Source organism: Tachyglossus aculeatus, chromosome 21 (genome assembly GCF_015852505.1).
Source record: "Tachyglossus aculeatus isolate mTacAcu1 chromosome 21, mTacAcu1.pri, whole genome shotgun sequence".
Classification (NCBI taxonomy): Eukaryota; Metazoa; Chordata; class Mammalia; order Monotremata; family Tachyglossidae; genus Tachyglossus; species Tachyglossus aculeatus.
In genome coordinates this window covers 2,712,217-2,737,058 of record NC_052086.1, presented here as the reverse complement: position 1 = coordinate 2,737,058, position 24,842 = coordinate 2,712,217, and the positions used below count along the sequence as shown (strand labels likewise).

Sequence of the window (24,842 nt, the reverse complement as noted above, 5' to 3'; positions counted from 1 at the left end):
TTAATCAATTTTAGTAGAGATTATTCAATCTATCAATAATATTGATCAAACGGTGCTTATTTCCTCTCCTCGCATTTCCTTCTTCTGTTGCTCTTAGACCCTTTCTTCGCCTCTCCAGTAGCCCCCCCAGCATTTGCGTACCTATCCGTAATGTATTTATATAAATGTCTGTCTCCCCTTCTAGGCTGCAAGCTCCTGGTGGGCAGGAAACGTGCCTACCAACTCTGTTATTTTGTATTCTCCCGAGTGCTTAGTACATTGCTCTGCACACGATAAGTGCTCAGTAAATAAAAGCGATTGATGGACTGCAGAGCACTGTTCTAAGCACTTGGGAGAGTACAATACAACAGAATTAGCAGACACTCCCTGCCCATAACAAACTAAATAGTACTTACTGAGCACTTATGTGCAGAGCACTGTACTGATTGAGGGAGTGCTATGCCATTTGCAGACACATTCTCCCCCCTCAAGGAGCTTACAGTCTATTCCTACTTTCATTCATTCATTCAATTGCATTTATTGAACGCTTTCTGTGTGCAGAGCACTGTACTAAGTGCTTGGAAAGTACAATTCAGCAATAAAGAGACACAATCCCTGCCCACACCGGGTTTACATTATAGAGGGGGGGAGACAGACATTAAAACAAATAGGCATTGATATAAATGAACAGAATTATAGATATGTACATAAGTGCTATTCAGTCAGTCACATTTATTGAGCGCTAACTGTGCAGAGCACTGTACTAAGCTCTTGGGAAGTACAAGTTGGCAACATATAGAGACGGTCCCTACCCAACAATGGGCTCACAGTCTAAAAGTTTTCAACAGGAAGCACTGTGGCTTACTGGAAAGACTATGGGGCGAGAAGCAGCGTGGCTCAGTGGAAAGAGCCCGGGCTTTGGAGTCAGAGGTCATGGGTTCGAATCCTGACTCCACCACATGTCTGCTGTGTGACCTTGGGCAAGTCACTTGACTCCTCTGAGCCTCAGTTACCTCATCTGTAAAATGGGGATTAAGACTGCGAGCCCCAAGTGGGACAACTTGATCACCCTGTATCCTTAGAACAGTGCTCCGCACACAATAAGTGCTTAACAAATGCCATCATTATTATTATTATTATTATTAGTCAGATGCCTTAGTTTTGTGGCTTTAAAAAATAATAATAATAATAATGGCATTTATTATGCACTTACACTCCAGACATATGCCCTGGGATATAACTTAGTCAGGTTGGATACAATCCTAGTCCCTAGTTATGGCGCTCATAATCTTAATCCCCCACTTCACAGATGAGGGTACTAAGGCACAGAAAAGTGAAGTGACTGGCACAAGAGTCACACAGCACGCAGGTGGCAGAATTTAGATTTGAACCCAGGTCCTTATGACACCCAGGCCTGTGCTCTATCCATTATGCCAAGCTGCTTTGGTTCCAATTGTCACTCCACCATTTATCTTTCAATCATGTTTATTAAATATTTACTGTGCGCAGAACCCTGTTCTAAGCGCTTGGGAGAGTACAGAATAACAATAACCTGCCGCGCGACGGCCACTCGAGGTGTCCAGTTGGCCCTGCCTCAAGTCAGAAGGTTGTGGGTTCTAATTCTAGCTCTGCCACACATCTGCTGTGTGAGCTTGGGCAAGTCACTTCACTGCTCTGGGCCTCAGTTTCCTCATCTGTAAAATGAGGGTTAAGAGTGTGAGCCCCAAGTGGGACAGGGACTGAGTCCAACCTAACTTGGGTTCTAATCCCGGCTCCGTAACTTGTCAGCTGTGTGACTTTGGGCAAGTCACTTAACTTCTCTGTGCCTCAGTTGCCTCATCTGTAAAATGGGGTTAAGACTGTGAGGCCCGTTTGAAACAACCTGATTACCTTGTATCTCCCCCAGCGCTTAGAACAGTGATTGGCACATTAGTAAGCGCTTAACAAATAACTTTGTTGTTAGTATTACTACCCCAGTGCTTCTAACAGTGCTTTGCACAAAGTAAGCGCATAACAAGTACCATAATTATAGGAGGCACCGGGGGAATTTTAGTTGGTTGTGGGCAGTGAATGTGTCACTTCTAGACTGTGAGCCCGCTGTTGGGTAGGGACCGGCTCTATAGGTTGCCAACTTGTACTTCCCAAGCGCTTAGTACAGTGCTCTGCACACAGTAAGAGCTCAATAAATACGATTGAATGAATGAATTATTATTGTATTCTGCTTTCCCAAGCGCTTGGTACAGTGCTCAGCACATAGTAAGGGCTCCATAATTACGACTAAATGAATGGAACACAGCCTGGGGGTCGAAGGTCATGGGTTCTAATCCCAGGTCCGCCACCTGTCTGCTGGGTGACCTTGGGCATGTCACTTCTCTGTGCCTCAGTTCCCTCATCTGTCAAATTGAGAGGCAGCATGGCTCAGTGGGAAGAGCCCGGGCTTTGGAGTCACAGGTGGTGGGTTCAAATCCTGACTCCGCCAATTGTCAGCTGGGTGACTTCGGGTGAGTCACTTTACTACTCTGTGCCTCAGTTCCCTCATCTGTAAAATGGGGCTTAAGACTGTGAGCCCCACGTGGGACAACCTGATCACCTTGTAACTTCCCCTGCGCTTAGAACAGTGCGTTGCACATAGTAAGCACTTAATAAATGCCATCATTATCATTACTATTAAATTCATTCAATCAATTGTACTTATTGAGCGCATACTGTGTGCAGAGCACTGGACTAAGCACTTGGGAAGTACAAGTTGGCAACCTATAGAGACAGTCCCTACCCAACAGTGGGCTCAGTCTAGAATATATGTATATATGTTTGTACATATTTCTTATTCTATTTGTTTTACTTGTACATATCTATTCTATTTATTTTATTTTGTTAATACGTTTGGTTTGGTTCTCTTTCTCCCCCTTCTAGACTGTGAGCCCACTGTTGGGTAGGGACCGTCTCTATATGTTGCCAACTTGTACTTCCCAAGCGCTTAGTACAGTGCTCTGCACACAGTAAGCGCTCAATAAATACGATTGATTGATTGGAAGGGGGACACACACAACAAGACAAAACATATTAATAAAATAAATGGAATAAATATGTACAAGTGGGGATGGAGGCCTAGGTGGGACAGGGACTGTGTCCAACCTGACTTGCTCATATCCACCCTGGCGCTTAGGACAGTGGCTGGCACATAGTAAGTGCTTCACAGATAGATCAATCAATCAATCAATCGTATTTATTGAGCACTTACTGCACAGAGCACTGTACTAAGCGCTTGGGAAGTACAAGTTGGCAACATAAATACCACATATACCATGTGTATGTATATATACCATATACCGTGTGTATATATACCATGTGTGTATACATACCATATACCGTGTGTGTGTGTATATATAGCATATACCATGTGTGTGAATAGATACCATATACTGTGTGTGTGTATATACACCATATACCGTGTGTGTATATATATACACCATATACCGTGTGTGTGTGTGTGTGTATATATATATATATACACCATATACCGTGTGTGTGTGTATATATATATATACACCATATACCGTGTGTGTGTGTATATATATATACACCATATACCGTGTGTGTGTGTGTATATATATATATACACACACACACACACCATATACCGTGTGTGTGCGTGTGTGTATATATATATATATATACACACACCATATACTGTGTGTGTGTGTATGTATATATATACACACACACCATATACCGTGTGTGTGTGTGTGTGCATATATATATATATATATACACACACCATATACCGTGTGTGTATATATATATATACACACCATATACCGTGTGTGTGTGTGTGTATATATATATACATCATATACCATGTGCATATATATACCATATACCGTGTGCGTGTATATATCATATATTGTGTGTATATGTACCATACATACATGTGTGTATGTACCATACATACATGTGTATGTACCATACATGTGTGTATGTGTACCAGGTATACATGTGTGTATGTATGCCATGTATGCGTGTGTGTATGTATGCCATGTATGCGTGTGTGCCATATATACGTGTGTGTGTGCCATATATACACGTGTGTGTGTGTGTGTGTGTGTGTATATAGCATATAACCACAGATAGCACGATGATGATGTTTAATGCCGGTCCACGAGGCGGATGACCCCTGGGCAGCGATATGGCGGGGTGGGTCGGGCCTGTTACCTCGCAGTTGAACTCCATCTCCGCGTCCATGGTGACCATCCTCACGGTGAAGGTCTTGGGCTGCTTCCTCTTCAGGGAGCTGAAGCTCATGCGGGAAGCGATGGCCCCGGCCATGGCGAGGCCTTGGAGGCGACCCCCCGGCCCAGCCCACCCCCTCAGTCGCCCCTCTTTCTTGCCCCCCAACCCCGATGGCGCCTCAGCCCCCCTGCAGGAGCCGCAAAGGCCTCTGGGTCCCCATGGTGGCCAACAGGGGCCTGCGAGGCCTAGCTTCCTCTGAGGAGAATCAAGGGGGCTGAGGCGGGGGGCTCGGGGGCCTGGGGCGACTGGACGGCCACTGACCCCTCAGGGAGACGGAGGAGGAGGGAAAGGTGGGCGAATAGGGAGGGAAAATGGGCGAGGAGGGAGGAAAAAAAGGGCGCGCGCCTCGCCTCAGGGCCCACTCACGCTAAGGCCCCGTCCTCGCCCCCCCCCCATCACCTCAGCCCTCACCACAAACACACGCCACAACCTAACCCGATCCCTGTCGCCCGCCCGTTGTGATTGGGCGGGACTCCCGGAGAGGCGGGGCCTCCGCCGCCGCCCCACCCTCCCCTCGGCCAATTCGAAGTTCCGCGCCCTCGGGGCTCGACGCTGATTGGCCGAAGGGGACGTCAATCTGAGCGCGCTTTTTTTTTGTTCTCCCGACCCCGCCCCCCGGGAGAGGTTGGTTGAGGGAGCGGGGGCGGGGAAAGGGGCGGCTCCCAAGGGCACCTGCCAGGGCCACGTAGTAGCCGCCGGCTGGGGGAGTCCCCTTTTTTTATTATTATTTTTTCCTCGTATTTGTTAAGCGTTTACTGTACTGTACTAAGCGCTGAGGTGGGGACAAGATCAGCAGGTTGGACCCAGTTGGTGTCCCCATTTGGTTAATCCCCATTTTACAGACGAGGTAATTGAGGCCTGGAGAAGTGATTAATAATTCACCATGATAATGGTTTTTTGTTAAGCGCTTACTATGTGTCAGGCACTGTACTAAGCGCTGAGGTGGGGACAAGATCAGCAGGTTGGACCCAGTTGGTGTCCCCATTTTACAGACGAGGTAATTGAGGCCTGGAGAAGTGAATAATAATTCACCAGGGTAATGGTTTTTTGTTAAGTGGTTACTATGTGTCAGGCACTGTACTAAGCGCTGGGGTGGGGACAATATCATCAGGTTGGACCCAGTTGGTGTTCCTATTTAGTTAATCCCCATTTTACAGACAAGGGAACTGAGGCCTCAAGAAGTGAATAATAATTCACCATGATAATGTTTTTTTGTTAAGGGCTTACTATGTGTCAGGCACTGTAGTAAGCGCTGGGGTGCAGACAAGATCGGCAGGTTGGACCCAGTTGGTATCCCCATTTTACAGACGAGGTAATTGAGGCCTGGAGAAGTGAACAATAATTCACCATGATAATGGTTTTTTGTTAAGTGCTTACTATGGGTCAAGCACTGTACTAAGCGCTGGGGTGGGGACAAGATCAGCAGGTTGGACCCAGTTGGTGTCCCCATTTGGTTAATCCCCATTTTACAGGCGAGGGAACTGAGGCCTGGAGAAGTGAATAATAATTCACCATGATAATGGTTTTTTGTTAAGCGCTTACTATGTGTCAGGCACTGTACTAAGCGCTGAGGTGGGGACAAGATCAGCAGGTTGGACCCAGTTGGTGTCCCCATTTGGTTAATCCCCATTTTACAGGCAAGGGAACTGAGGCCTGGAGAAGTGAATAATAATTCACCAGGATAATGGTATTTTGTTAAGCGCTTACTATGTGTCAGGCACTGTACTAAGTGCCGGGGTGGGGACAAGATCAGCAGGTTGGAACCAGTTGGTGTTCCTATTTAGTTAATCCCCATTTTACAGACGAGGGAACTGAGGCATGGAGATGTGAGTAATAATTCATCATGATAACGGTATTTCTTAAGCACTTACTATGTGTCAGTCACTGTACTAAGTGCTGGGATGGGGACAAGATCAGCAGGTTGGTCCCAGTTGGTGTTCCTATTTAGTTAATCCCCATTTTACAGACGAGGGAACTGAGGCCTGGAGAAGTGAATAATAATTCACGATGATAATGGTATTTTGTTAAGCGCTTACTATGTGTCAGGCACTGTACTAAGCGCCGGGGTGGGGACAAGATCAGCAGGTTGGAACCAGTTGGTGTTCCTATTTAGTTAATCCCCATTTTACAGACGAGGGAACTGAGGCATGGAGATGTGAGTAATAATTCATCATGATAACGGTATTTGTTAAGCACTTACTATGTGTCAGACACTGTACTAAGCGCTGGGGTGGGGACAAGATCAGCAGGTTGGACTCAGTTGGTGTCCCCATTTGGTTAATCCCCATTTTACAGACGAGGGAACTGAGGCCTGGAGAAGTGAATAATAATTCACGATGATAATGGTATTTTGTTAAGCACTTACTATGTGTCAGGCACTGTACTAAGCGTTGGGGTGGGGACAAGATCAGCAGGTTGGACCCAGTTGGTATCTCCGTTTGGTTAATCCCCATTTTACAGACGAGGGAACTGAGGCCCGGAGATGTGAGTAAAAATTAATCATGATAATGGTATTTAAGTGCTTATTATGTGTCAGGCACTGTACTAAGTGCTGGGGTGGGGATAAGATCATCAGGTTGGACCCAGTTGGTGTCCCCATTTGGTTAATCCCCATTTTACAGATGAGGGAACTGAGGCCCGTAGAAGTGAATAATAATTCATCATGGTAGTGGTATTTGTTAAGCGCTCACTGTGTCAGGCACTGTACTAAGCGCTGAGGTAGGTACAAGATCATCAGGTTGGACACAGTTAATGCCCCACGTGGGATTCACAGTCTAAATACCCTTTTTACAGATGAGGGAACTGAGGCCTGGAGCAGTGAAGTGACTTGTCCATGGTCACAACAATAATAATAATAATACTAGTAATAATGTTAAGTGCTTACTATGTGCCAGGCACTGTACTAAGTGCCGGGGTGGATACAAGCAAATGAGGTTGGACACTGTCCCTGTCCCACATTCATTCAATCGTATTTATTGAGCGCTTACTGTGTGCAGAGCACTGTACTAAGCGCTTGGGAAGTACAAGTTGGCAACATGTAGAGACGGTCCCTACCCAACAGCAGGCTCACAGTCTAGAAGGGGGAGACAGATAACAAAATAAAACATATAAACCAAATAAAATAAATAGAATAAATATGTACGAGATAGTGTAATAAATATGTTCAACATATATACAGGTGCTGTGGGGAGGGGAAGGAGGTAAGGCAGCGGGGAGGGGGAAAATGGGGATTCTTAATCCCCATTTTCCAGATGAGGTCAGTGAGGCACAGAGAACTTTAGCGACTTAATCAATCAATTAATCATATTTATTGAGCGCTTACTCTGTGCAGACCACTGTACTAAGCGCTTGGGAAGTACAAGTTGGCAACATATAGAGATGGTCCCTACCCAACAGTGGGCTCACAGTCTAGAAGACTAGAATACCATAATACCACAGTCTAGTATACCATAATAATTATGGTATTTCATTAATTCATTCAATCGTATTGAGTGCTTACTGTGTGCAGAGCACTGTACTAACCACTTGGAAAGTACAATTTGGCAACAGAGAGAGACAATTTAAGCGCTTACTATGTGCCAAGTACTGTTCTAAGTGCAGAGGTAGATAGGAGGTTATCAGGTTGGACACAGCCCCTGTCCCACGTGGGGCTCCCAGTCTCAATCCCCATTTTACAGATGAGGTAACTGAGGCCGAGAAAAGTGAAGTGACTTGCTCAAAGTCACACAGCAGACACGTGGCAGAGCGGGGATTAGAACCCATGACCTTCTGACTCCCTGGCAGGCCTGTGCTCTGTCCTCTATGCCATGCTACTTTTCCCATGAATGTAATTCATTGCATCCTTAAATGTGAATGTTGAATATTGCGCTCCCACCTAATTGTGATTTTGTTAATGTTTTGTTGTCTGTCTCCCCCTTCTAGACTGTGAGCCCACTGTTGGGTAGGGACCGTCTCTATATGTTGCCAACTTGTACTTCCCAAGCGCTTAGTACAGTGCTCTGCACACAGTAAGCGCTAAATAAATACGATTGAATGAATGAACAAATACCATCATTATTATTATTAATAATGTCATTTATTAAGCGCTTACTATGTGCAAAGCACTGTTCTAAGTGCTGGGAAGGCTACAAGGTGAACAGGTTGTCCCACAGGGGGCTCACAGTCTTAATCCCCATTTTACAGATGAGGTAACTGAGGCCCAGAGAAGTTAAGCGACTTGCCCAAAGTCACACAGCTGACAATTGGTGGAGCTGGGATTCGAACCCATGACCTCTGACTCCAAACCCCGGGCTCTTTCCACTGAGCCACGCTGCTTCTCATTATTAAGTCACTTAACTCATCTGGGCCTCAGTTCCCTCATCTGTCCAATGGGGATTAAGGCTGTGAGCCCCCCGTGGGACAACCTGATCACCTTGTAACCTCCCCGGTGCTTAGAACAGTGCTTTGGTACATAGTAAGCGCTTAAATGCCATCATTATTATTATTATTATCATCACGTCACTGGGCCTCAGTTACCTCATCTGTAAAATGGGGGTTAAGACTAGGAGCCTTAAGTGGGACATTTATTCAGTCCTATTTATTGAGCGCTTATGGTGTGCAGAGCACTGTACTAAGCGCTTGGGAAAGTACAATACAACAATAAACAGTGATGATCCCTGCCCACACTGAGCTCAGAGACTGTGTGGAACCTGATTACTTTCTATCTACTGCAGCTCTCAAAATAGTGCTTGGCACATAGTAAGAACTTAAGTACCATTAAGAGAAGCAGCGTGGCTCAGTGGAAAGAGCACGGGCTTTGGAGTCAGAGGTCATGGGTTCAAGTCCCGGCTCCGTCAGCTGTGTGACTTCGGGCAAGTCACTTCACTTCTCTTGGCCTCAATTCCCTCATCTGTAAAATGGGGATTAAGACTGTGAGCCCCCCGTGGGACAACCTGATCACCTTGTAACCTTCTCAGCGCTTAGAACAGTGCTTTGCACATAGTAAGCTTTTAATAAATGCCATTATTATTATTATTTTTTTTTTTAAAAAGTGAGCCGGGATTAGAACCCAGGTCCTCTGGCTCCCAGGCTTGCAGTCATCCCGTAGACGATGCGGCTTCGTGATGGTTGGCACGGATAAATTTCCATTTCAGGCCCCTAGACCTTTAGGGTGAATATTGTCCAGACTTGAATAGTCAAGAGAGGAAAGTTATGTCCTCCGTCATTTTTAGGGGACTCAGTTTAATTTGGTGGAGAGGGTAGGGGGAGGTGGGGATTGAGGCGAAGTACCTGGGAAATTAATCTGGAGTCCTTAGTCTCCGGAAATTTCGACTGCTTTCCTATATCCCAGACATCCCTTCCTTCCTCTCCCCCTCGTCTCCCTCTCCATCCCCCCCATCTTACCTCCTTCCCTTCCCCACAGCACCTGTATATATGTATATATGGTTGTACATATTTATTACTCTATTTATTTATTTATTTATTTATTTTACTTGTACATTTCTATCCTATTTATTTTATTTTGTTGGTATGTTTGGTTCTGTTCTCTGTCTCCCCCTTTTAGACTGTGTGCCCACTGTTGGGTAGGGACTGTCTCTGTGTTGCCAATTTGTACTTCCCAAGCGCTTAGTACAGTGCTCTGCACATAGTAAGCGCTCAATAAATACGATTGATTGATTGATTGATCCCTAGCTGGCAATTTCCAAGGCAATTTCCTTGACAATGCTTACGAGGCAATCTTGGTTTAATGGTGATTAGGGGCTAGAAAAAGGAGAGGCTGGTGAGAGGAAACCTCGCTTTTCATCAATCCCTTAAAATCTCGTAAACTTCTATTTCTAAAAATAGAAGTATTTTCAATGTTTCCGTTTTATTTAACTTTGAAGATCAATCAGGCCTGGCTGCAGATATTCGACCACCCTGACCTGGATCTAAAACAGCCCCCCTACATTCCAATCAATCAATCAATCGTATTTATTGAGCGCTTACTGTGTGCAGAGCACTGTACTAAGCGCTTGGGAAGTCCAAGTTGGCAACATATAGAGACGGTCCCTACCCAACAGTGGGCTCACACATGACTCTTCACTCATCACGTTGAGCTAGCATCATCATCATCAATCGTATTTATTGAGCGCTTACTATGTGCAGAGCACTGTACTAAGCGCTTGGGAAGTACAAATTGGCAAGCATGTCACACTGCACACGCAAAACAATGTGCCAGTGTCGTTACCTCATGTTACACACACAGCTCTTAACACGCAGTAAGTGTGGAACACACACCACTATATATAATAATGACGGCATTTGTTAAACACTTACTATGTGCCAAGCACTGTTCTAAGCGCTGGGGGAGATACAAGGTGATCAGGTTGTCCCACGTGGGGCTCACAGTCTTACTCCCCACTTTACAGATGAGTTAACTGAGGCCCAGAGAAGTGAAGTGACTTGCCCAAAGTCACCCAGCTGATAAGTGACAGAGCTGTGATTAGAACCCACGACCTCTGACTCCCAACTCCGGGCTCTTTCCACCGAGCCACGTGGCTTCTCCCTATCTTTAGGATTGATAGTTGTCACTTGGTTCTGTTTAACCCACTTGTAAATATTTCAAAGTTTGTCTCCCTCATTACAGTGTAAAATCCGTCTGAGCTAGAAACTTCATTCAATTGTATTTACTGAGCGCCTACTCTGTGCAAACCACTGTACTAAACACTTGGGAGAAGTACAATACAACAATGAACAGACACATTGCTGCCCACAGAGAGCTTCAAAGTCTAGAGGGGGAGGCAGACATTAATATAAATAAATAGATATAAATAAAGGAAGAAATGAGACTCCTGCTTCTGTTGTAGTTTCTCAAGTGCTTTGTCGATGAATGGTATTTTTTGAGCAGCAGTGCACTAAAATAGAAAGAAGCAGCGTGGCTCAGTGGAAAGAGCCCGGGCTTTGGAGTCAGAGGTCATGGGTTCAAATTCCCGCTCCGCCACTTGTCAGCTGTGTGACTTTGGGCAAGTCACTTCACTTCTCTGTGCCTCAGTTCCCTCATCTGGCAAATGGGGATTAAGACTGTGAGCCCCCCGTGGGACATCCTCATCTGTAAAATGGGGTTGACTGTGAGCCCCACGTGGGACAACCTGATCACCTTGTAACCTCCCCAGCGCTTAGAACAGTGATTTGCACATAGTAAGCGCTTAATAAATGCCATTATTATTATTATTATTATTATCAATTTGCAATTCAGATGGTGATGTTCTAAAGAAAGGAGAAAAGATTTCAGAGCAGGTCAGGGCTGGAGCTGTAGATTTGGGAATCATTCATTCATTCAATAGTATTTATTGAGCACTTACTGTGTGCAGAGCACTGTACTAAGCGTTTGGGAAGTACAAGTTGGCAACATATAGTCCCTACCCAATAACGGGCTCACAATCTAGAAGGGGGAGACAGACAACAAAAAAAACATGTAGACAGGTGTCAAAATCGTCAGAACAAATAGAATTATGGCTGTATGCACATCATTAACAAAATAAACGGTAAATATGTACAAGTAAAATAAATAGAGGAATAAATCTGTACAAATATATACAAGTGCTGTGGGGAATCATCTCCTGAGACTATACCCGGAACACTCAGGACACCAAACAGGAAAATTGCAGCCTTTCTGCCATGAGGTGCTCCTAGTTTGAGGGGAGTTTAATTCATCGATCAGTCAATCAGTCCAATTTATTGAGTACCAAGGGCTGTACAGCACTGTACTAAGCACTTGGGAGAGAACAATAATGACATACGGGGGTGGTGGCAGGTTCACCGGAGCGATACTGGCTAGATCAATCATCCAGTGCTATTTATTGATCCCTTACTGTCTGCAGAGCGCTGTACTAAGCACTTGGGAGACAATAATAGATGGGCATCATTCCCATTCTCAATCCGGGGGGATGGGGCGGGGGGGGAAAACAGATTTTAGGTGTAAGATCGTTGTCTCTCTACTGTCAGCTCATTGTGGGCAGGGAATGTGTCTATTGTATTGTAATAATAATAATATTAATGGCATTTGTTAAGCGCTTACTATGTTCAAAACGCTGTTCTAAGCTCTGGAAATAATGGTGGCATTTGTTAAGTGCTTACTATGTGGAAAGCGCTGTTCAAAGCGCTGGGGAGGATACACGGTGATCAGGTTGTCCCACGTGGGACTGACAGTCTTAATCCGCATTTTACAGATGAGGGAACTGAGGCCCAGAGAAATTGCGCCTTGCCCAAAGTCACACAGCTGACAAGTGGCGGAGCCGGGACTGTACTCTCCCAAGTGCTTAATACAGTGCTCAGCGCACAGTAAGTGCTCAATAAATGCAACTGAATGAATGGAAGATGCTTAAGTTCTGTGGGGCCAGGGACAGGGTGAGTATTCTAGGGTTTAAGGGGTATGGACTTAAGTGCATAGATGCTGATAATAATTATGTTATTGGTTAAGCGCTTACTAAGTGCCAGGCACTGTTCTAAGCACTGGGGTAGCGACAAGATAGTTGGGTTGGACAAAGGCCCTGTCCCACGTGGGGCTCACACTCTTAATTCCCATTTTACCCATAAGGGAACTGAAGCCCAGAGAAGACAAGTGACTCGCCCAAGGTCACGCAGCAAAGAAGTGGCGGAGCTGGGATTAGAACCCTTGACCTTCAGACTTCCCAGGCCTGGGCGCTGTCCACTTCGCCCTGCTACTTAGGTGATGCCGAAGGGATGGAGAATAGGTAGAGAGATGAGATTTTAGTCGGGAAGGCTTCCTGGAGGAGATATGATTTTAGTAGGACTTTGAAGATGAGGAGAAGGGTCTGTCAGGTACGAAAGGGGAGGGAGTGACGAGCAAGGGGTCGACAGCAAAAGAGACGAGATCGAGGCTCCGTAATTAAGTTGGTAAGAGCGGGGCCGTGTGTAGGCCAGATTGTAGTGGGCGAAGAGCAAGGATACATTTATTTATTTATTTATTTTACTTGTGCTTATCTATTCTATTTATTTTATTTTGTTAGTATGTTTGGTTTTGTTCTCTGTCTCCCCCTTTTAGACTGTGAGCCCACTATTGGGTAGGGCCTGTCTCTATATGTTGCCAACTTGTACTTCCCAAGTGCTTAGTCCAGTGCTCTGCACACAGTAAGCGCTCAATAAATACGATTGATGATGATGATGATTATGGAGGACAGAACTCATTGAGTGGTTTTAAGGCAGATAGTGAGGAATTTCTGTTGGGTGTGGAGATGGAAGGGCAGACATTTGCCTTTTTGGAGGAGTCGGGGGCTGTGAATAGAAGGATTTCTGAGAAAAATGATCTGGGTAGTAGAGTGAATTGGCTGGGCTGGGGGAATCTTGGGTTGGGAAGAGGAAGAGGAAGGGGTGGCAACGGTATTTTTTAAGCGCTGATTAGGTGTCAAGCACTGTCTGAGTGCAGGTGAAAGCTAAAAAGGAACAAGGTAAGATATGGAGCAACCTGCCTGTTGTCTTGCCACTCGTTTGCTTTTTGACCTTGGCAAAGCCTAGTGGAGAGAGCCCAGGCTTGGGAGTCAGGGGTCATGAGCCGCTTCTTTCCTCACCTCCTTTCTTTCATCATCATCAATTGTATTTATTGAGCGCTTACTGTGTGCAGAGCACTGTACTGTACTTTCTTTCCTTCTCCATCCCAGCTCACACCCTCCGCTCCTCTGTTGCTGCTCACCTCCTCACTGGGCCTCGTTCTCACCTGTCCCACCGTCGACCCCCAGCCCGCGTCCTACCTCTGGCCGGGAATGCCCTCCCTCCACGCATTCGTTCATTCAGTCGTATTTACTGAGCATTTACCGTGTGCAGAACACTGTACTAAGCGCTTGGGAAGTACAAGTTGGCAACATATAGAGGTGGTCCCTACCCAAAACGGGCTCACAGTCTAGAAACACATCCGCCAAACAATCACTCGTCGTCCCCTTTTTAAAGTCCTACTGAAGGCTCACCTCCTCCAGGAGGCCTTCCCAGACTGAGTTCCCCTCCCCTCCCTCTGCCCTATCCCCTTCCCCTCCCTACAGCACTTGTGTCTATACATATTTATTACTCTATTAATGATAATCGTAATGATGGCATTTGTTAAGCACTTACTATGTGCAAAGCACTGTTCTAAGCACTGAGGAGGATACAAGGTGAACAGGTTGTCCCACGTGGGGCTCACAGTCTTCACAGTCCCATTTTACAGATGAGGTCATTGAGGCCCAGAGAAGTGAAATGACTTGCCCAAGGTCACACAGCTGACAAGCAGCAGAGCAGGGATTAGAACCCATGACCTCTGACTCCCAAGCCCGGGTTCTTCCCAATGAGCCACGCTGCTTCTCTAAAGATGTGTATATAGCTATAATTCAACTTATAGAATTATAAATTATGTAATTTATAACTATAGACAAGCAGCATGGCTAGAGAAGCAGCGTGACTCAGTGGAAAGAGCCCGGGCTTTGGAGTCGGAGGTCATGGGTTCAAATCCCGCGCCGCCAACTGTCAGCTGTGTGACTTTGGGCAAGTCACTTCACTTCTCTGGGACTCAGTTCCCTCATCTGGAAAATGGGGATTAAGACTGTGAGCCCCCCGGGGGACAACCCGATCACCTTGTAACCTCCCCAGCACTTAGAACAGTGCTTTCCACATAGTAAGTGCTTAATAAAAATGCCATCATTATCTATTCTGATGGTCTTGACACCTGTCTACTTGTTCCGTTGAACAAGACTGTGAACCCTTTGGGCGGGGACTGTCTCTATCTGTTGCCGAATTGTACTTTCCGAGCGCTTATTCCAGTGCTCTGCACACAGTAAGCCGACAGCCAACGGGGCAGCAAAGGTGGCTGAAGATGGAGGCCGGAAGTGGCCGTTGAGGCGCTGGTCCTTGGGACCCCTCAGCGATCTGCTCCCCCTGACGACCCCCCTGACCCCCGATGCCCGTCAAGATGGTGCCCCCCAACGAGGCAGCACAGCATCCCCAGGCTGCTCCGGGCCCGGACCCTCGAAGAGAAGAGCCGGACCTTGCTGGCGGTACTGGCTGAGAGGAGCCAGGCCGTGGCACCCGTTGGGGCTTGGGTGGAGAGTGCCCCGCGAGGGGGTAACCCCGAGGAAACCCCGGCGTTTGTTTCTGCATTTCTGATAGAAAAGAAGCTAAAGGAGCAAGAGCAGACAAAACAGGAGACTCTGAAACGCTTCCAGGGACAGGTGAAACGCAGAGTAAATCAGAGGATCAAGCTGAGATTAAAACAGCAGCTCCAAAGGGCCTGTGAAGCGGGATTCCCTTCTCGACAAATCCCACATAAAGGAAAAGACACGTGATGGGTATTCCCTGTATATATGTATATATGGTTGTACATATTTATTACTCTATTTATTTTACTTGTACATTTCTATCCTACTTATTTTATTTTGTTGGTATGTTTGGTTCTGTTCTCTGTCTCCCCCTTTTAGACTGTGAGCCCACTGTTGGGTAGGGACTGTCTCTATGTGATGCCAATTTGTACTTCCCAAGCGCTTAGTACAGTGCTCTGCACATAGTAAGCGCTCAATAAATACGATTGATTGATTGATTGATGGGTCACATCCGTTGCCAGCGTACCTGCGCAGAACTGTTTCTTCCAGTGATGCCGTGTGTTCTAGCCAGACAGACACGCAGTATCTCAAAACCGTTCACAAATTCCCCAACAGCATCCTCTCCAAAACTGATAGAATGGCCCCTGAGGGAGCACCTGTATATATGTATCACCTGTATATATGTATATATGTTTGTACATATTTATTACTCTATTTTACTTGTACATGTCTATTCTATTTATTTTATTTTGTTAGTATGTTTGGTTTTGTTCTCTGTCTCCCCCTTTTAGACTGTGAGCCCACTGTTGGGTAGGGACTGTCTCTCTATGTTGCCAATTTGTACTTCCCAAGCGCTTAGTACAGTTCTCTGCACAGAGTAAGCGCTCAATAAATACGATTGATGATGATGAAGTAAGCGCTCAATAAATACGACTGAGTGAATGAATGAATGAATGAATGTTATTGTCCAGCTCCTCTCCTCCTCCCCTGCCAGCCCCGCCCCCTCGCCTCTGAAAGCCCCGCCCCTTTCCTTCTCGTCCAATCCCGCTCCTTCTCCTCCTCTAGCCCCGCCCCCATCTCACGCAAGCCCCGCCCCTCGCTTCTGCTAGCCCCGCCCCGTTCCTTCTCGTCCAATCCCGGCCCTTCTCTTCCGCTAGTCCCGCCTCCTTTCTTTCTCGCCCAATCCCCGCCCCGTAGCCCCTGCTAACCTCTCCCCCTTCATTCAGTCGTATTTATTGAGCGCTTACTGTGTGCAGAGCGCTGTACTAAGCGCTTGGGAAGTACAAACTGGCAACATCTAGAGACGGTCCCTACCCAGCAGCGGGCTCACAGTCTAGGAGACTGTGTCCCCTTTCTCACACAGGCCCCGCCCCTTCTCATAGAAGCTACGCCCCCCTCCTCTGCTAGCCCCGCCCCTTTCCTTCTCGTCCAATCCCCGCCTCTGAGCCCCGGCTACCCCGCCCCTTCTCCTCCTCTCGCCCCGCCCCCTTTCCTTCTCGTCCAATCTCTGCCCCTTAGCCCCTGCTAACCTCCCCCTTCTCACACAGGCCCCGCCCCCTCTCATAGAAGCCCCGCCCCCTCTCCTCTGCTAGCCCCTCCCCTTTCCTTCTCGTCCAATCTTCGCCCCTCAGCCCCTGCTAACCCCGCCCCTTTCCCGCACAGGCCCCGCCCCTTCTCCTTTAGCCCCGCCCCTTTCCTTCTCGTCCCGCCCTCAGCCCCTGCTATCCCCGCCCCTTCTCCTCCGTTAGCCCCGCCCCTTGCCTTCTCGGCCAATCCTCAGCCCCCACGGGCCCCGCCCCACCTCGCACAAGCCCCGCCCCCTCTCCTGCGCTAGCCCCACCCCTTTCTTCTCGTCCAATCCCCGCCCCTCGGGCCCCTGCTAGCCCCGCCCCTTTCTCGCCCCGGCCCCTCCCCTTTCCCGTCTCGCCCAATCCCCGCCCCTCGGGCCCCTGCTGGCCCCGCCCCGCCGTGGTGCAATCCCCGCCCCCTCGCCTCGGCCGCTCACTCCGCCCCTCTTCCTTCCAAGCTCCGCCCCTTCCCGCTGATCGGCCCGGCCCGGCCCGTCCGTGGGTCCGCCCGCCCGTCCGCCCGCCCGTCCGCGGGTGTCGGGGGCTGCCGGGGGTCCGCCCCGCCCGGCCCGGCCCGTCCCGGCCCGGCCCGCTCCGCCCCAGCGCCGCCCCAACATGGCGCTGCGAATCTGCCGCCGCCGCCGCCTCCTCCTCCTCCCCGGGCCGCCAACGCCGCCGCCGCCACTGCTCGGGGACCGGACCGGGGCCCCGACCGCCGCCAGGTGAGGGCGGAGAGACACCCCCGGGCCCCGTCACCCCCGGGAGATGGGGGGACGGGGGAAGAGAGGGGGGAATGGGGAGATGAGAGGGAGGAGGAAGGGGGGGAATGGGGAGGTGGGGGGAAGGAGGGGGAGTGGGAGGGATGGGGAGATGGGGGAAGGAGGAGGAGTGGGAGGAATGGGGAGATGGGGGGAAGGAGGGGGAGGGGGAGGAATGGGGAGATGGGGGAAGGAGGAGGAGTGGGAGGAATGGGGAGATGGGGGAAGGAGGGGGAGGGGGAGGAATGGGGAGATGGGGGAAGGAGGAGGAGTGGGAGGAATGGGGAGATGGGGGGAAGGAGGGGGAGGGGGAGGAATGGGGAGATGGGGGGACGGAGGAGGAGTGGGAGGAATGGGGAGGTGGGGGAAGGAGGAGGAGTGGGAGGAATGGGGAGGTGGGGGAAGGAGGAGGAGTGGGAGGAATGGGGAGATGGGGGAAGGAGGAGGAGTGGGAGGAATGGGGAGATGGGGAAGGAGGAGGAGGGGGAGGAATGGGGAGATGGGGAAGGAGGAGGAGTGGGAGGAATGGGGAGATGGGGGAAGGAGGAGGAGGGGGAATGGGGAGATGGGGAAGGAGGAGGAGTGGGAGAGATGGGGGAAGGAGGAGGAGTGGGAGAGGTGGGGGGAAGGAGGAGGAGTGGGAGGAATGGGGAGGAGGGGGGAGGAGGAAAAGGGGGAATAAGGGAGGTGGGGGGAGGAGGAAGAGAGGGGGGAATAGGGGAGGAGAGGGGGACTGGGGGAGGTGGGGGTTGGTGGAGGGAGGAGGAGGGGGAATGGGGAAGGTGGTGGGGGAGGGAGGGGGAAGGTGGGGGGGGAGGGAGGAGGTGGGCGAATGGGGAACATGGGGGGAGGGAGGAGGAGGGGGATGGGGGAGGTTGGGGGCCAAGGAGGAGGAAAGAGGGGAGGGGGATGGGGGGGGATGGGGGAGGTTGGGGGCAAGGAGGAGGAAAGAGGGAAGGCGGAGGTGGAGAGGGAGGGGACCCCGAGGGGCTAGCCCCGGACCACAGTAGGCGGAGTCCCCCCCCAGTCAGTCAGTGGTATTTCCTGAGCCCTTACAGTTTGCAGAGCCCTGTGCTAAGCGCTCGGGAGAGCACACTACAACAGAGCCGGTACACACATTCCCAGCCCACAACGACCTCACAGAACCGGAGCGACCCTGGCTCTGCCTTCCCTTTTCTGAGCATTTGTTTCATGGTATTTAAGCACTTACTAGGTGCCAGGCGCTGTAGTAAGCACCGGGGTCACTACAAGCTAACCGGGTGGGACCCAGGCCCTGTCCCACAAACGGCTTATAGCCTTAACCCCTATTTTTACAGATGAGGTAGGTCACTGAGGCCCAGAGAAGTGAAGTGACTCGGCCAAGGTCACACAGCAGACAAGGGGCGGGAGGGGATTAGGAACCAGGTCCTCTGGGTCTCAGGCCTGGGCTCTTTCCACTCGGCCGCGCGGCTAACATTGATATTTATTTGATTTTGTTAGTATGTTTGGTTTTGTTCTCTGTCTCCCCCTTTTAGACTGTGAGCCCACTGTTGGGTAGGGACTGTCTCCATATGTTGCCAACTTGGACTTCCCAAGCGCTTAGTCCAGTGCTCTGCACACAGTAAGCGCTCAATAAATACGATTGATGATGATTTGTGCTTAAACTTTTCCGCCACAGGAGGTTGGCTTGGGTCTCTGGGTTCGGGCCTGAAACAGACCTGAGTTTCTTCAGTGGCCCTGCAGATTAGGGACAAATGGCACCTCACCCTCCTTCACGTGTGGAAGTGTGTGCTGTGACATGATGATGGCATTTATTAAGGGCTTACTATGTGCAAAGCACTGTTCTAAGCGCTGGGGAGGTTACCAGGTGATCAGGTTGTCCCACTGGGGGGCTCGCAGTCTTCATCCCCATTTTACAGATGAGGGAACTGAGGCACAGAGAAGTTGAGTGACTTTGCCCAAGGTGACACAGCAGACAAGTAGAGAAGCTGGGATTAGAACCCAAGACTTCTGACTCCCAAACCCGGGCTCTTTCCAAGAGTAAGCCGATGGGCCAAACGGGAACTCGAACCCGGGTCCCCGGCCTTCCCGTCCGCTGCTGTTTCCACTGGGCCGCTCTGCCTCCCACCAATGGCACCGCACTGAGCCCAGCATGGGCCTTTCAACTTGGGAGTGTCCTCCCAATCAATCCATCAGGGGTATTTATTGGGTGCCGACCGCGGGCTTCGGAGACTACAGTCCAGTAGAATCGGGAGGCACGATGCCTGCCTGCAAGGAGCTGTCAGTCTAGAGGGGGAGACCGAGGGAATCGAACCCGTGAAGGTCAGGGAAGAAGTCCCGGTGACTGGAAATTGGGAAATCCGGATTCCACTCTTGGCTCCATCACTGACCTTCTCCTGTGGCCAGGGTGACTATTTACTATTTATTTTGTTAATGATGTGCATCTAGCTTTAATTCTATTTATTCTGACGATTTTGACACCTGTCTACATGTTTTCTTCTGTTGTCTGTCACCCCACCTCCATACTGTGAGCCCGTTGTGGGGTAGGGACCGTCTCTCTATGTTGCCGACTTGGACTTCCAAGCGCTTAGTCCAGTGCTCTGCACACAGTAAGCGCCGTCTGTCTCCCCTTTCTAGACTGTGAGCCCGTTGTGGGGTAGGGACTGTCTCTCTATGTTGCCAACTTGGACTTCCCAAGCGCTTAGTACAGTGCTCAGCACACAGTAAGCGCTCAATAAATACGATTGATTGATTGATTGATAGAGGGGGAGACGGAGGGAATTGAACCCATGAAGTTCAGGCAAGATGTCCCGGTGACTGGAAATTGGGAAATCCGGATTCCACTCTTGGCTCCATCACTGACCTTCTCCTGTGGCCAGGGTGACTATTTACTATTTATTTTGTTAATGATGTGCATCTAGCTTTAATTCTATTTATTCTGACGATTTTGACACCTGTCTACATGTTTTGTTCTGTTGTCTGTCTCCCCACCTCCAGACTGTGAGCCCGTTGTGGGGTAGGGACCGTCTCTCAATGTTGCCGACTTGGACTTCCCAAGCGCTTAGTCCAGTGCTCTGCACACAGTTAGTGCCGTCTGTCTCCCCCTTCTAGACCGTGAGCCCGTTGTTGGGTAGGGACCATCTCTAGATGTTGCCAACTTGGACTTCCCAAGCGCTTAGTACAGTGCTCTGCACACAGTAAGCGCTCAATAAATACGATTGATTGATTGATAGAGGGGGAGACGGAGGGACTTGAACCCGTGAAGTTCAGGCAAGATGTCCCGGTGACTGGAAATTGGGAAATCCGGATTCCACTCTTGGCTCCATCACTGACCTTCTCCTGTGGCCAGGGTGACTATTTACTATTTATTTTGTTAATGATGTGCATCTAGCTTCAATTCTGTTTATTCTGATGATTTTGACACCTGTCTACATGTTTTCTTCTGTTATCTGTCTCCCCACCTCTAGTCGGGTAGGGACCGTCTCTATATGTTACCGACTTGTACTTCCCAAGCGCTTAGTACAGTGCTCTGCACACAGTAAGCGCTGTCTGTCTCCCCCTTCTTGACTGTGAGCCCGTTGTTGGGAAGGGACCGTCTCTATATGTTGCCGACTTGGACTTCCCAAGCGCTTAGTACAGTGCTCTGCACACTGTAAACGCTGTCTGTCTCCCCCTTCTAGACCGTGAGCCCGTTGTTGGGTAGGGACCGTCTCTATATGTTGCCGACTTGGACTTCCCAAGCGCTTAGTCCAGTGCTCTGCACACAGTAAGCGCTCAATAAATACGATTGGATGAATGACTAGTTGAAATTCTCTGGCCGAAATGGGATGGGCAAATCCTGCTGTGCTTCCCACCGGGCATCTTGGTTCTCCACCGTCAATCAATCAATCGTATTTATTGAGCGCTTACTGTGTGCAGAGCACTGTACTAAGCGTCCGGTGAGTTGCTCTAACTATTGTCCATTTTTCCCAGCCTGGAAGCCAGGGGTGTAAGGAGAGGTTTGAGCAGGTGGTGGTAATGGGAAGAATCCCCCATTCAACCATATTTATTGAGCGCTTACTGTGTGCAAAGCAGGTGGTGGTAATGGGAAGAATCCCCCATTCAACCATATTTATTGAGCACTTACTGTGTGCAAAGCACTGTACTAAACGCTTGGGAGAATACAACAGAACAAGAAAGACACGTCTTCTGCCCACAGCGAGCTGTGGCCTCAGGGATAGAGCCCGGGCCTAGGAGTCCGAAGGACCTGCTTTCTAACCCTAGCCCTGCCCCTCATCAGCTGGGTGACCTTGGGCAAGTCATTTCACTTCTGTGGGCCTCACTTACCTCATCTGTAAAATGGGGATTAAGACTGTGAGCCCCATGCGGGACAGGGGCTGTGTCCAACCCGCTTTGCTTGTAACCACCCCAGCGCTTAGTACGGTGCCTGACACACAGTAAACGTTTAAAAATTAACATTAAAAAAATTAGAGCTTTCAATCTAACGGGGGTGGAGGGTGTCAATCAATCAGTGGTATTTATTGAGGGCTTACTATGTGCAGAGCACTGTATTAAGTGATTGGGAGAGTACAATCAATCAGTCGTATTGAGCGCTTACTGTGTGCAGAGCACTGTATTAAGTGATTGGGAGAGTTCAATCAATCGTATTGAGAGCTTACTGTGTGCAGAGCACTGTATTAAGTGATTGGGAGAGCACAATCAATCAATCATATTGAGCGCTTACTGTGTGCAGAGCACTGTATTAAGTGATTGGAAGAGTACAATCAATCGTATTGAGCACTTACTGTGTGCAGAGCACTGTATTAAGTGATTGGGAGAGTACAATCAATCAATCATATTGAGCGCTTACTGTGTGCAGAGCACTGTATTAAGTGATTGGGAGAGCACAATCAATCATATTGAGCTCTTACTGTGTGCAGAGCACTGTATTAAGTGATTGGGAGAGTACAATCAATCAATCGTATTGAGCGCTTACTGTGTGCAGAGCACTGTATTAAGTGATTGGGAGAGTACAATCAATCAATCATATTGAGCGCTTACTGTGTGCAGAGCACTGTATTAAGTGATTGGGAGAGTACAATCAATCAATCGTATTGAGCGCTTACTGTGTGCAGAGCACTGTATTAAGTGATTGGGAGAGTACAATCAATCAATCGTATTGAGCGCTTATTGTGTGCAGAGCACTGTATTAAGTGATTGGGAGAGTACAATCAATCAATCGTATTGAGTGCATACTGTGTGCAGAGCACTGTATTAAGTGATTGGGAGAGCACAATCAATCAATCATATTGAGCACTTACTGTGTGCAGAGCACTGTATTAAGTGATTGGGAGAGTACAATCAATCAATCGTATTGAGAGCTTACTGTGTGCAGAGCACTGTATTAAGTGATTGGGAGAGCACAATCAATCAATCATATTGAGCGCTTACTGTGTGCAGAGCACTGTATTAAGTGATTGGGAGAGTACAATCAATCAGTCAATCGTATTGAGAGCTTACTGTGTGCAGAGCACTGTATTAAGTGATTGGGAGAGCACAATCAATCAATCGTATTGAGCGCTTACTGTGTGCAGAGCATGTATTAAGTGATTGGGAGAGTACAATCAATCAATCGTATTGAGCGCTTACTGTGTGCAGAGCACTGTACTAAGCGCTTGGGAGAGTTGGACACATTCCCTGCCCACAAGGCGCTTAGTCGCAAGTGGCACACATTAAAGATGGTTGAAAGGGGGGAAGCCTAGAGGATATAAGGTATGGGAGGGTATAATAATAATAATAATAATAATGATGGCATTTATTAAGCGCTTACTATGTGCAAAGCACTGTTCGAAGCACTGAGGAGGTTACAAGGTGATGAGGTTGTCCCACGGGGGGCTCCCAATCTTAATCCCCATTTTCCAGATGAGGGAACTGAGGCGCAGAGAAGTGAAGTGACTTTCCCACAGTCACACAGCTGAAAAGCCCGGGCTCTTTCCACTGAGCCACCCTGCTTCTCCATAAAGGATATAAGGCATGGCATAGAGAAGCATCATGGCGTAGTGGATAGAGCACGGACCTGGGAATCGAAAGCTCACGGGTTCTAATCCTGCCTTCTCCACTTGTCTGCTGTGTGACCCTGGGCAAGCGACTTCACTTCTCTGGGCCTCAGTTATCTCATCTATAAAATGGGGATTGAGACCGTGAGCTCACACGGGACGGGGACTGTGGCCAATCCTATTTGCTTGTATCCACCCCAGTGCTCAATACAGTGCCTGGCGCATAGTAAGTGCTTAACAGATACCATAATAATAATTATTATTATTATTATTACATTATATATTATATATGTTATATATTATATATTAAATATATTATATAATAATAATAATAATAATAATAATAATAATTATGCTATACATAGGTGTTACATGGCAAAGAGTATCGTCCTTGCCCACCCACCCTTCTCCAAATGCAGACATCTAACCGTTGTTGGGTAGGGACCGTCGCAATATGTCGCCAACTTGTACTTCCCAAGCGTTTAGTACAGTGCTCTGCACACAGTAAGCGCTCAAATACGATTGAATGAATGAATTTATTCATATTTATTGAACACCTTACTGTGTGCAGAGTACTAAATTAAGCACTTGAGAGAGGACTACACAAAAATAGACACGTTCCCTGCCCACAGGGAGCTCACAGTCTAGAGAGTCACCCCTACTGTCCCTCCACCACCACGATTTAGGGTTGGTATTTTAATCCCTGTTTATCTGGGGTGTCGGACGTTAATAAATGACTCGATGGCAGAAGTGCAGAACAAAGGTCTTTTTGGAGACAAACAGCGGACCCCGTCCTGAAATCTAAAAACAACCCCCTCCCTGCGCCGCCCGCCAAGGCCACGTGGCCTCATTCATTCATTCAATCATATTTATTGAGCACTTACTGTGTGCAGAGCACTGCATTAAGCGCTTGGGAGAGGACAATACAACAATAAATGGAAACAGTCCCTGCCCACAATGAGGTTACAGTCCCCAACCCTGTTAACGGCAAGGGGAAGTTTCTTTGGTGCAAAAAGCTGGGTCAGTAATCAATCAATCAATCGTATTTATTGAGCGCTTACTATGTGCAGAGCACTGTACTAAGCGCTTGGGAAGTGCAAATTGGCAACACATAGAGACAGTCCCTACCCAACAGTGGGCTCACAGTCTAAAAGGGGGAGAGTAATAATAATAATGGCATTTGTTGAGCGCTTA

At 48.5% G+C, this 24,842-nt stretch overlaps 2 protein-coding genes across 6 annotated transcripts in view; one reads left to right on the top strand and one right to left on the bottom strand.

Moving 5' to 3' along the window:
• Nucleotides 1-4,328, bottom strand: part of NF2 (neurofibromin 2) — an 84,534-nt gene extending 80,206 nt beyond the window's left edge. For 4 of the 5 annotated variants that reach the window (XM_038763924.1, XM_038763927.1, XM_038763925.1 and 1 more), the window contains exon 1: nucleotides 4,192-4,305. In XM_038763924.1, the coding sequence (XP_038619852.1) occupies nucleotides 4,192-4,305 (114 nt within the window). Of the gene's footprint in view, nucleotides 1-4,191 lie in introns of all 5 variants that reach the window. The other variant, XM_038763922.1, reaches the window with a different exon arrangement.
• Nucleotides 4,329-17,466: 13,138 nt separating this feature from the next.
• Nucleotides 17,467-24,842, top strand: part of NIPSNAP1 (nipsnap homolog 1) — a 30,365-nt gene continuing 22,989 nt past the window's right edge. Inside the window, exon 1 of the mRNA XM_038763371.1 lies at nucleotides 17,467-17,598. Within this exon, the coding sequence (XP_038619299.1) occupies nucleotides 17,492-17,598 (107 nt within the window). The 5' untranslated portion in view covers nucleotides 17,467-17,491. The remainder of the gene's footprint in view (nucleotides 17,599-24,842) is intronic.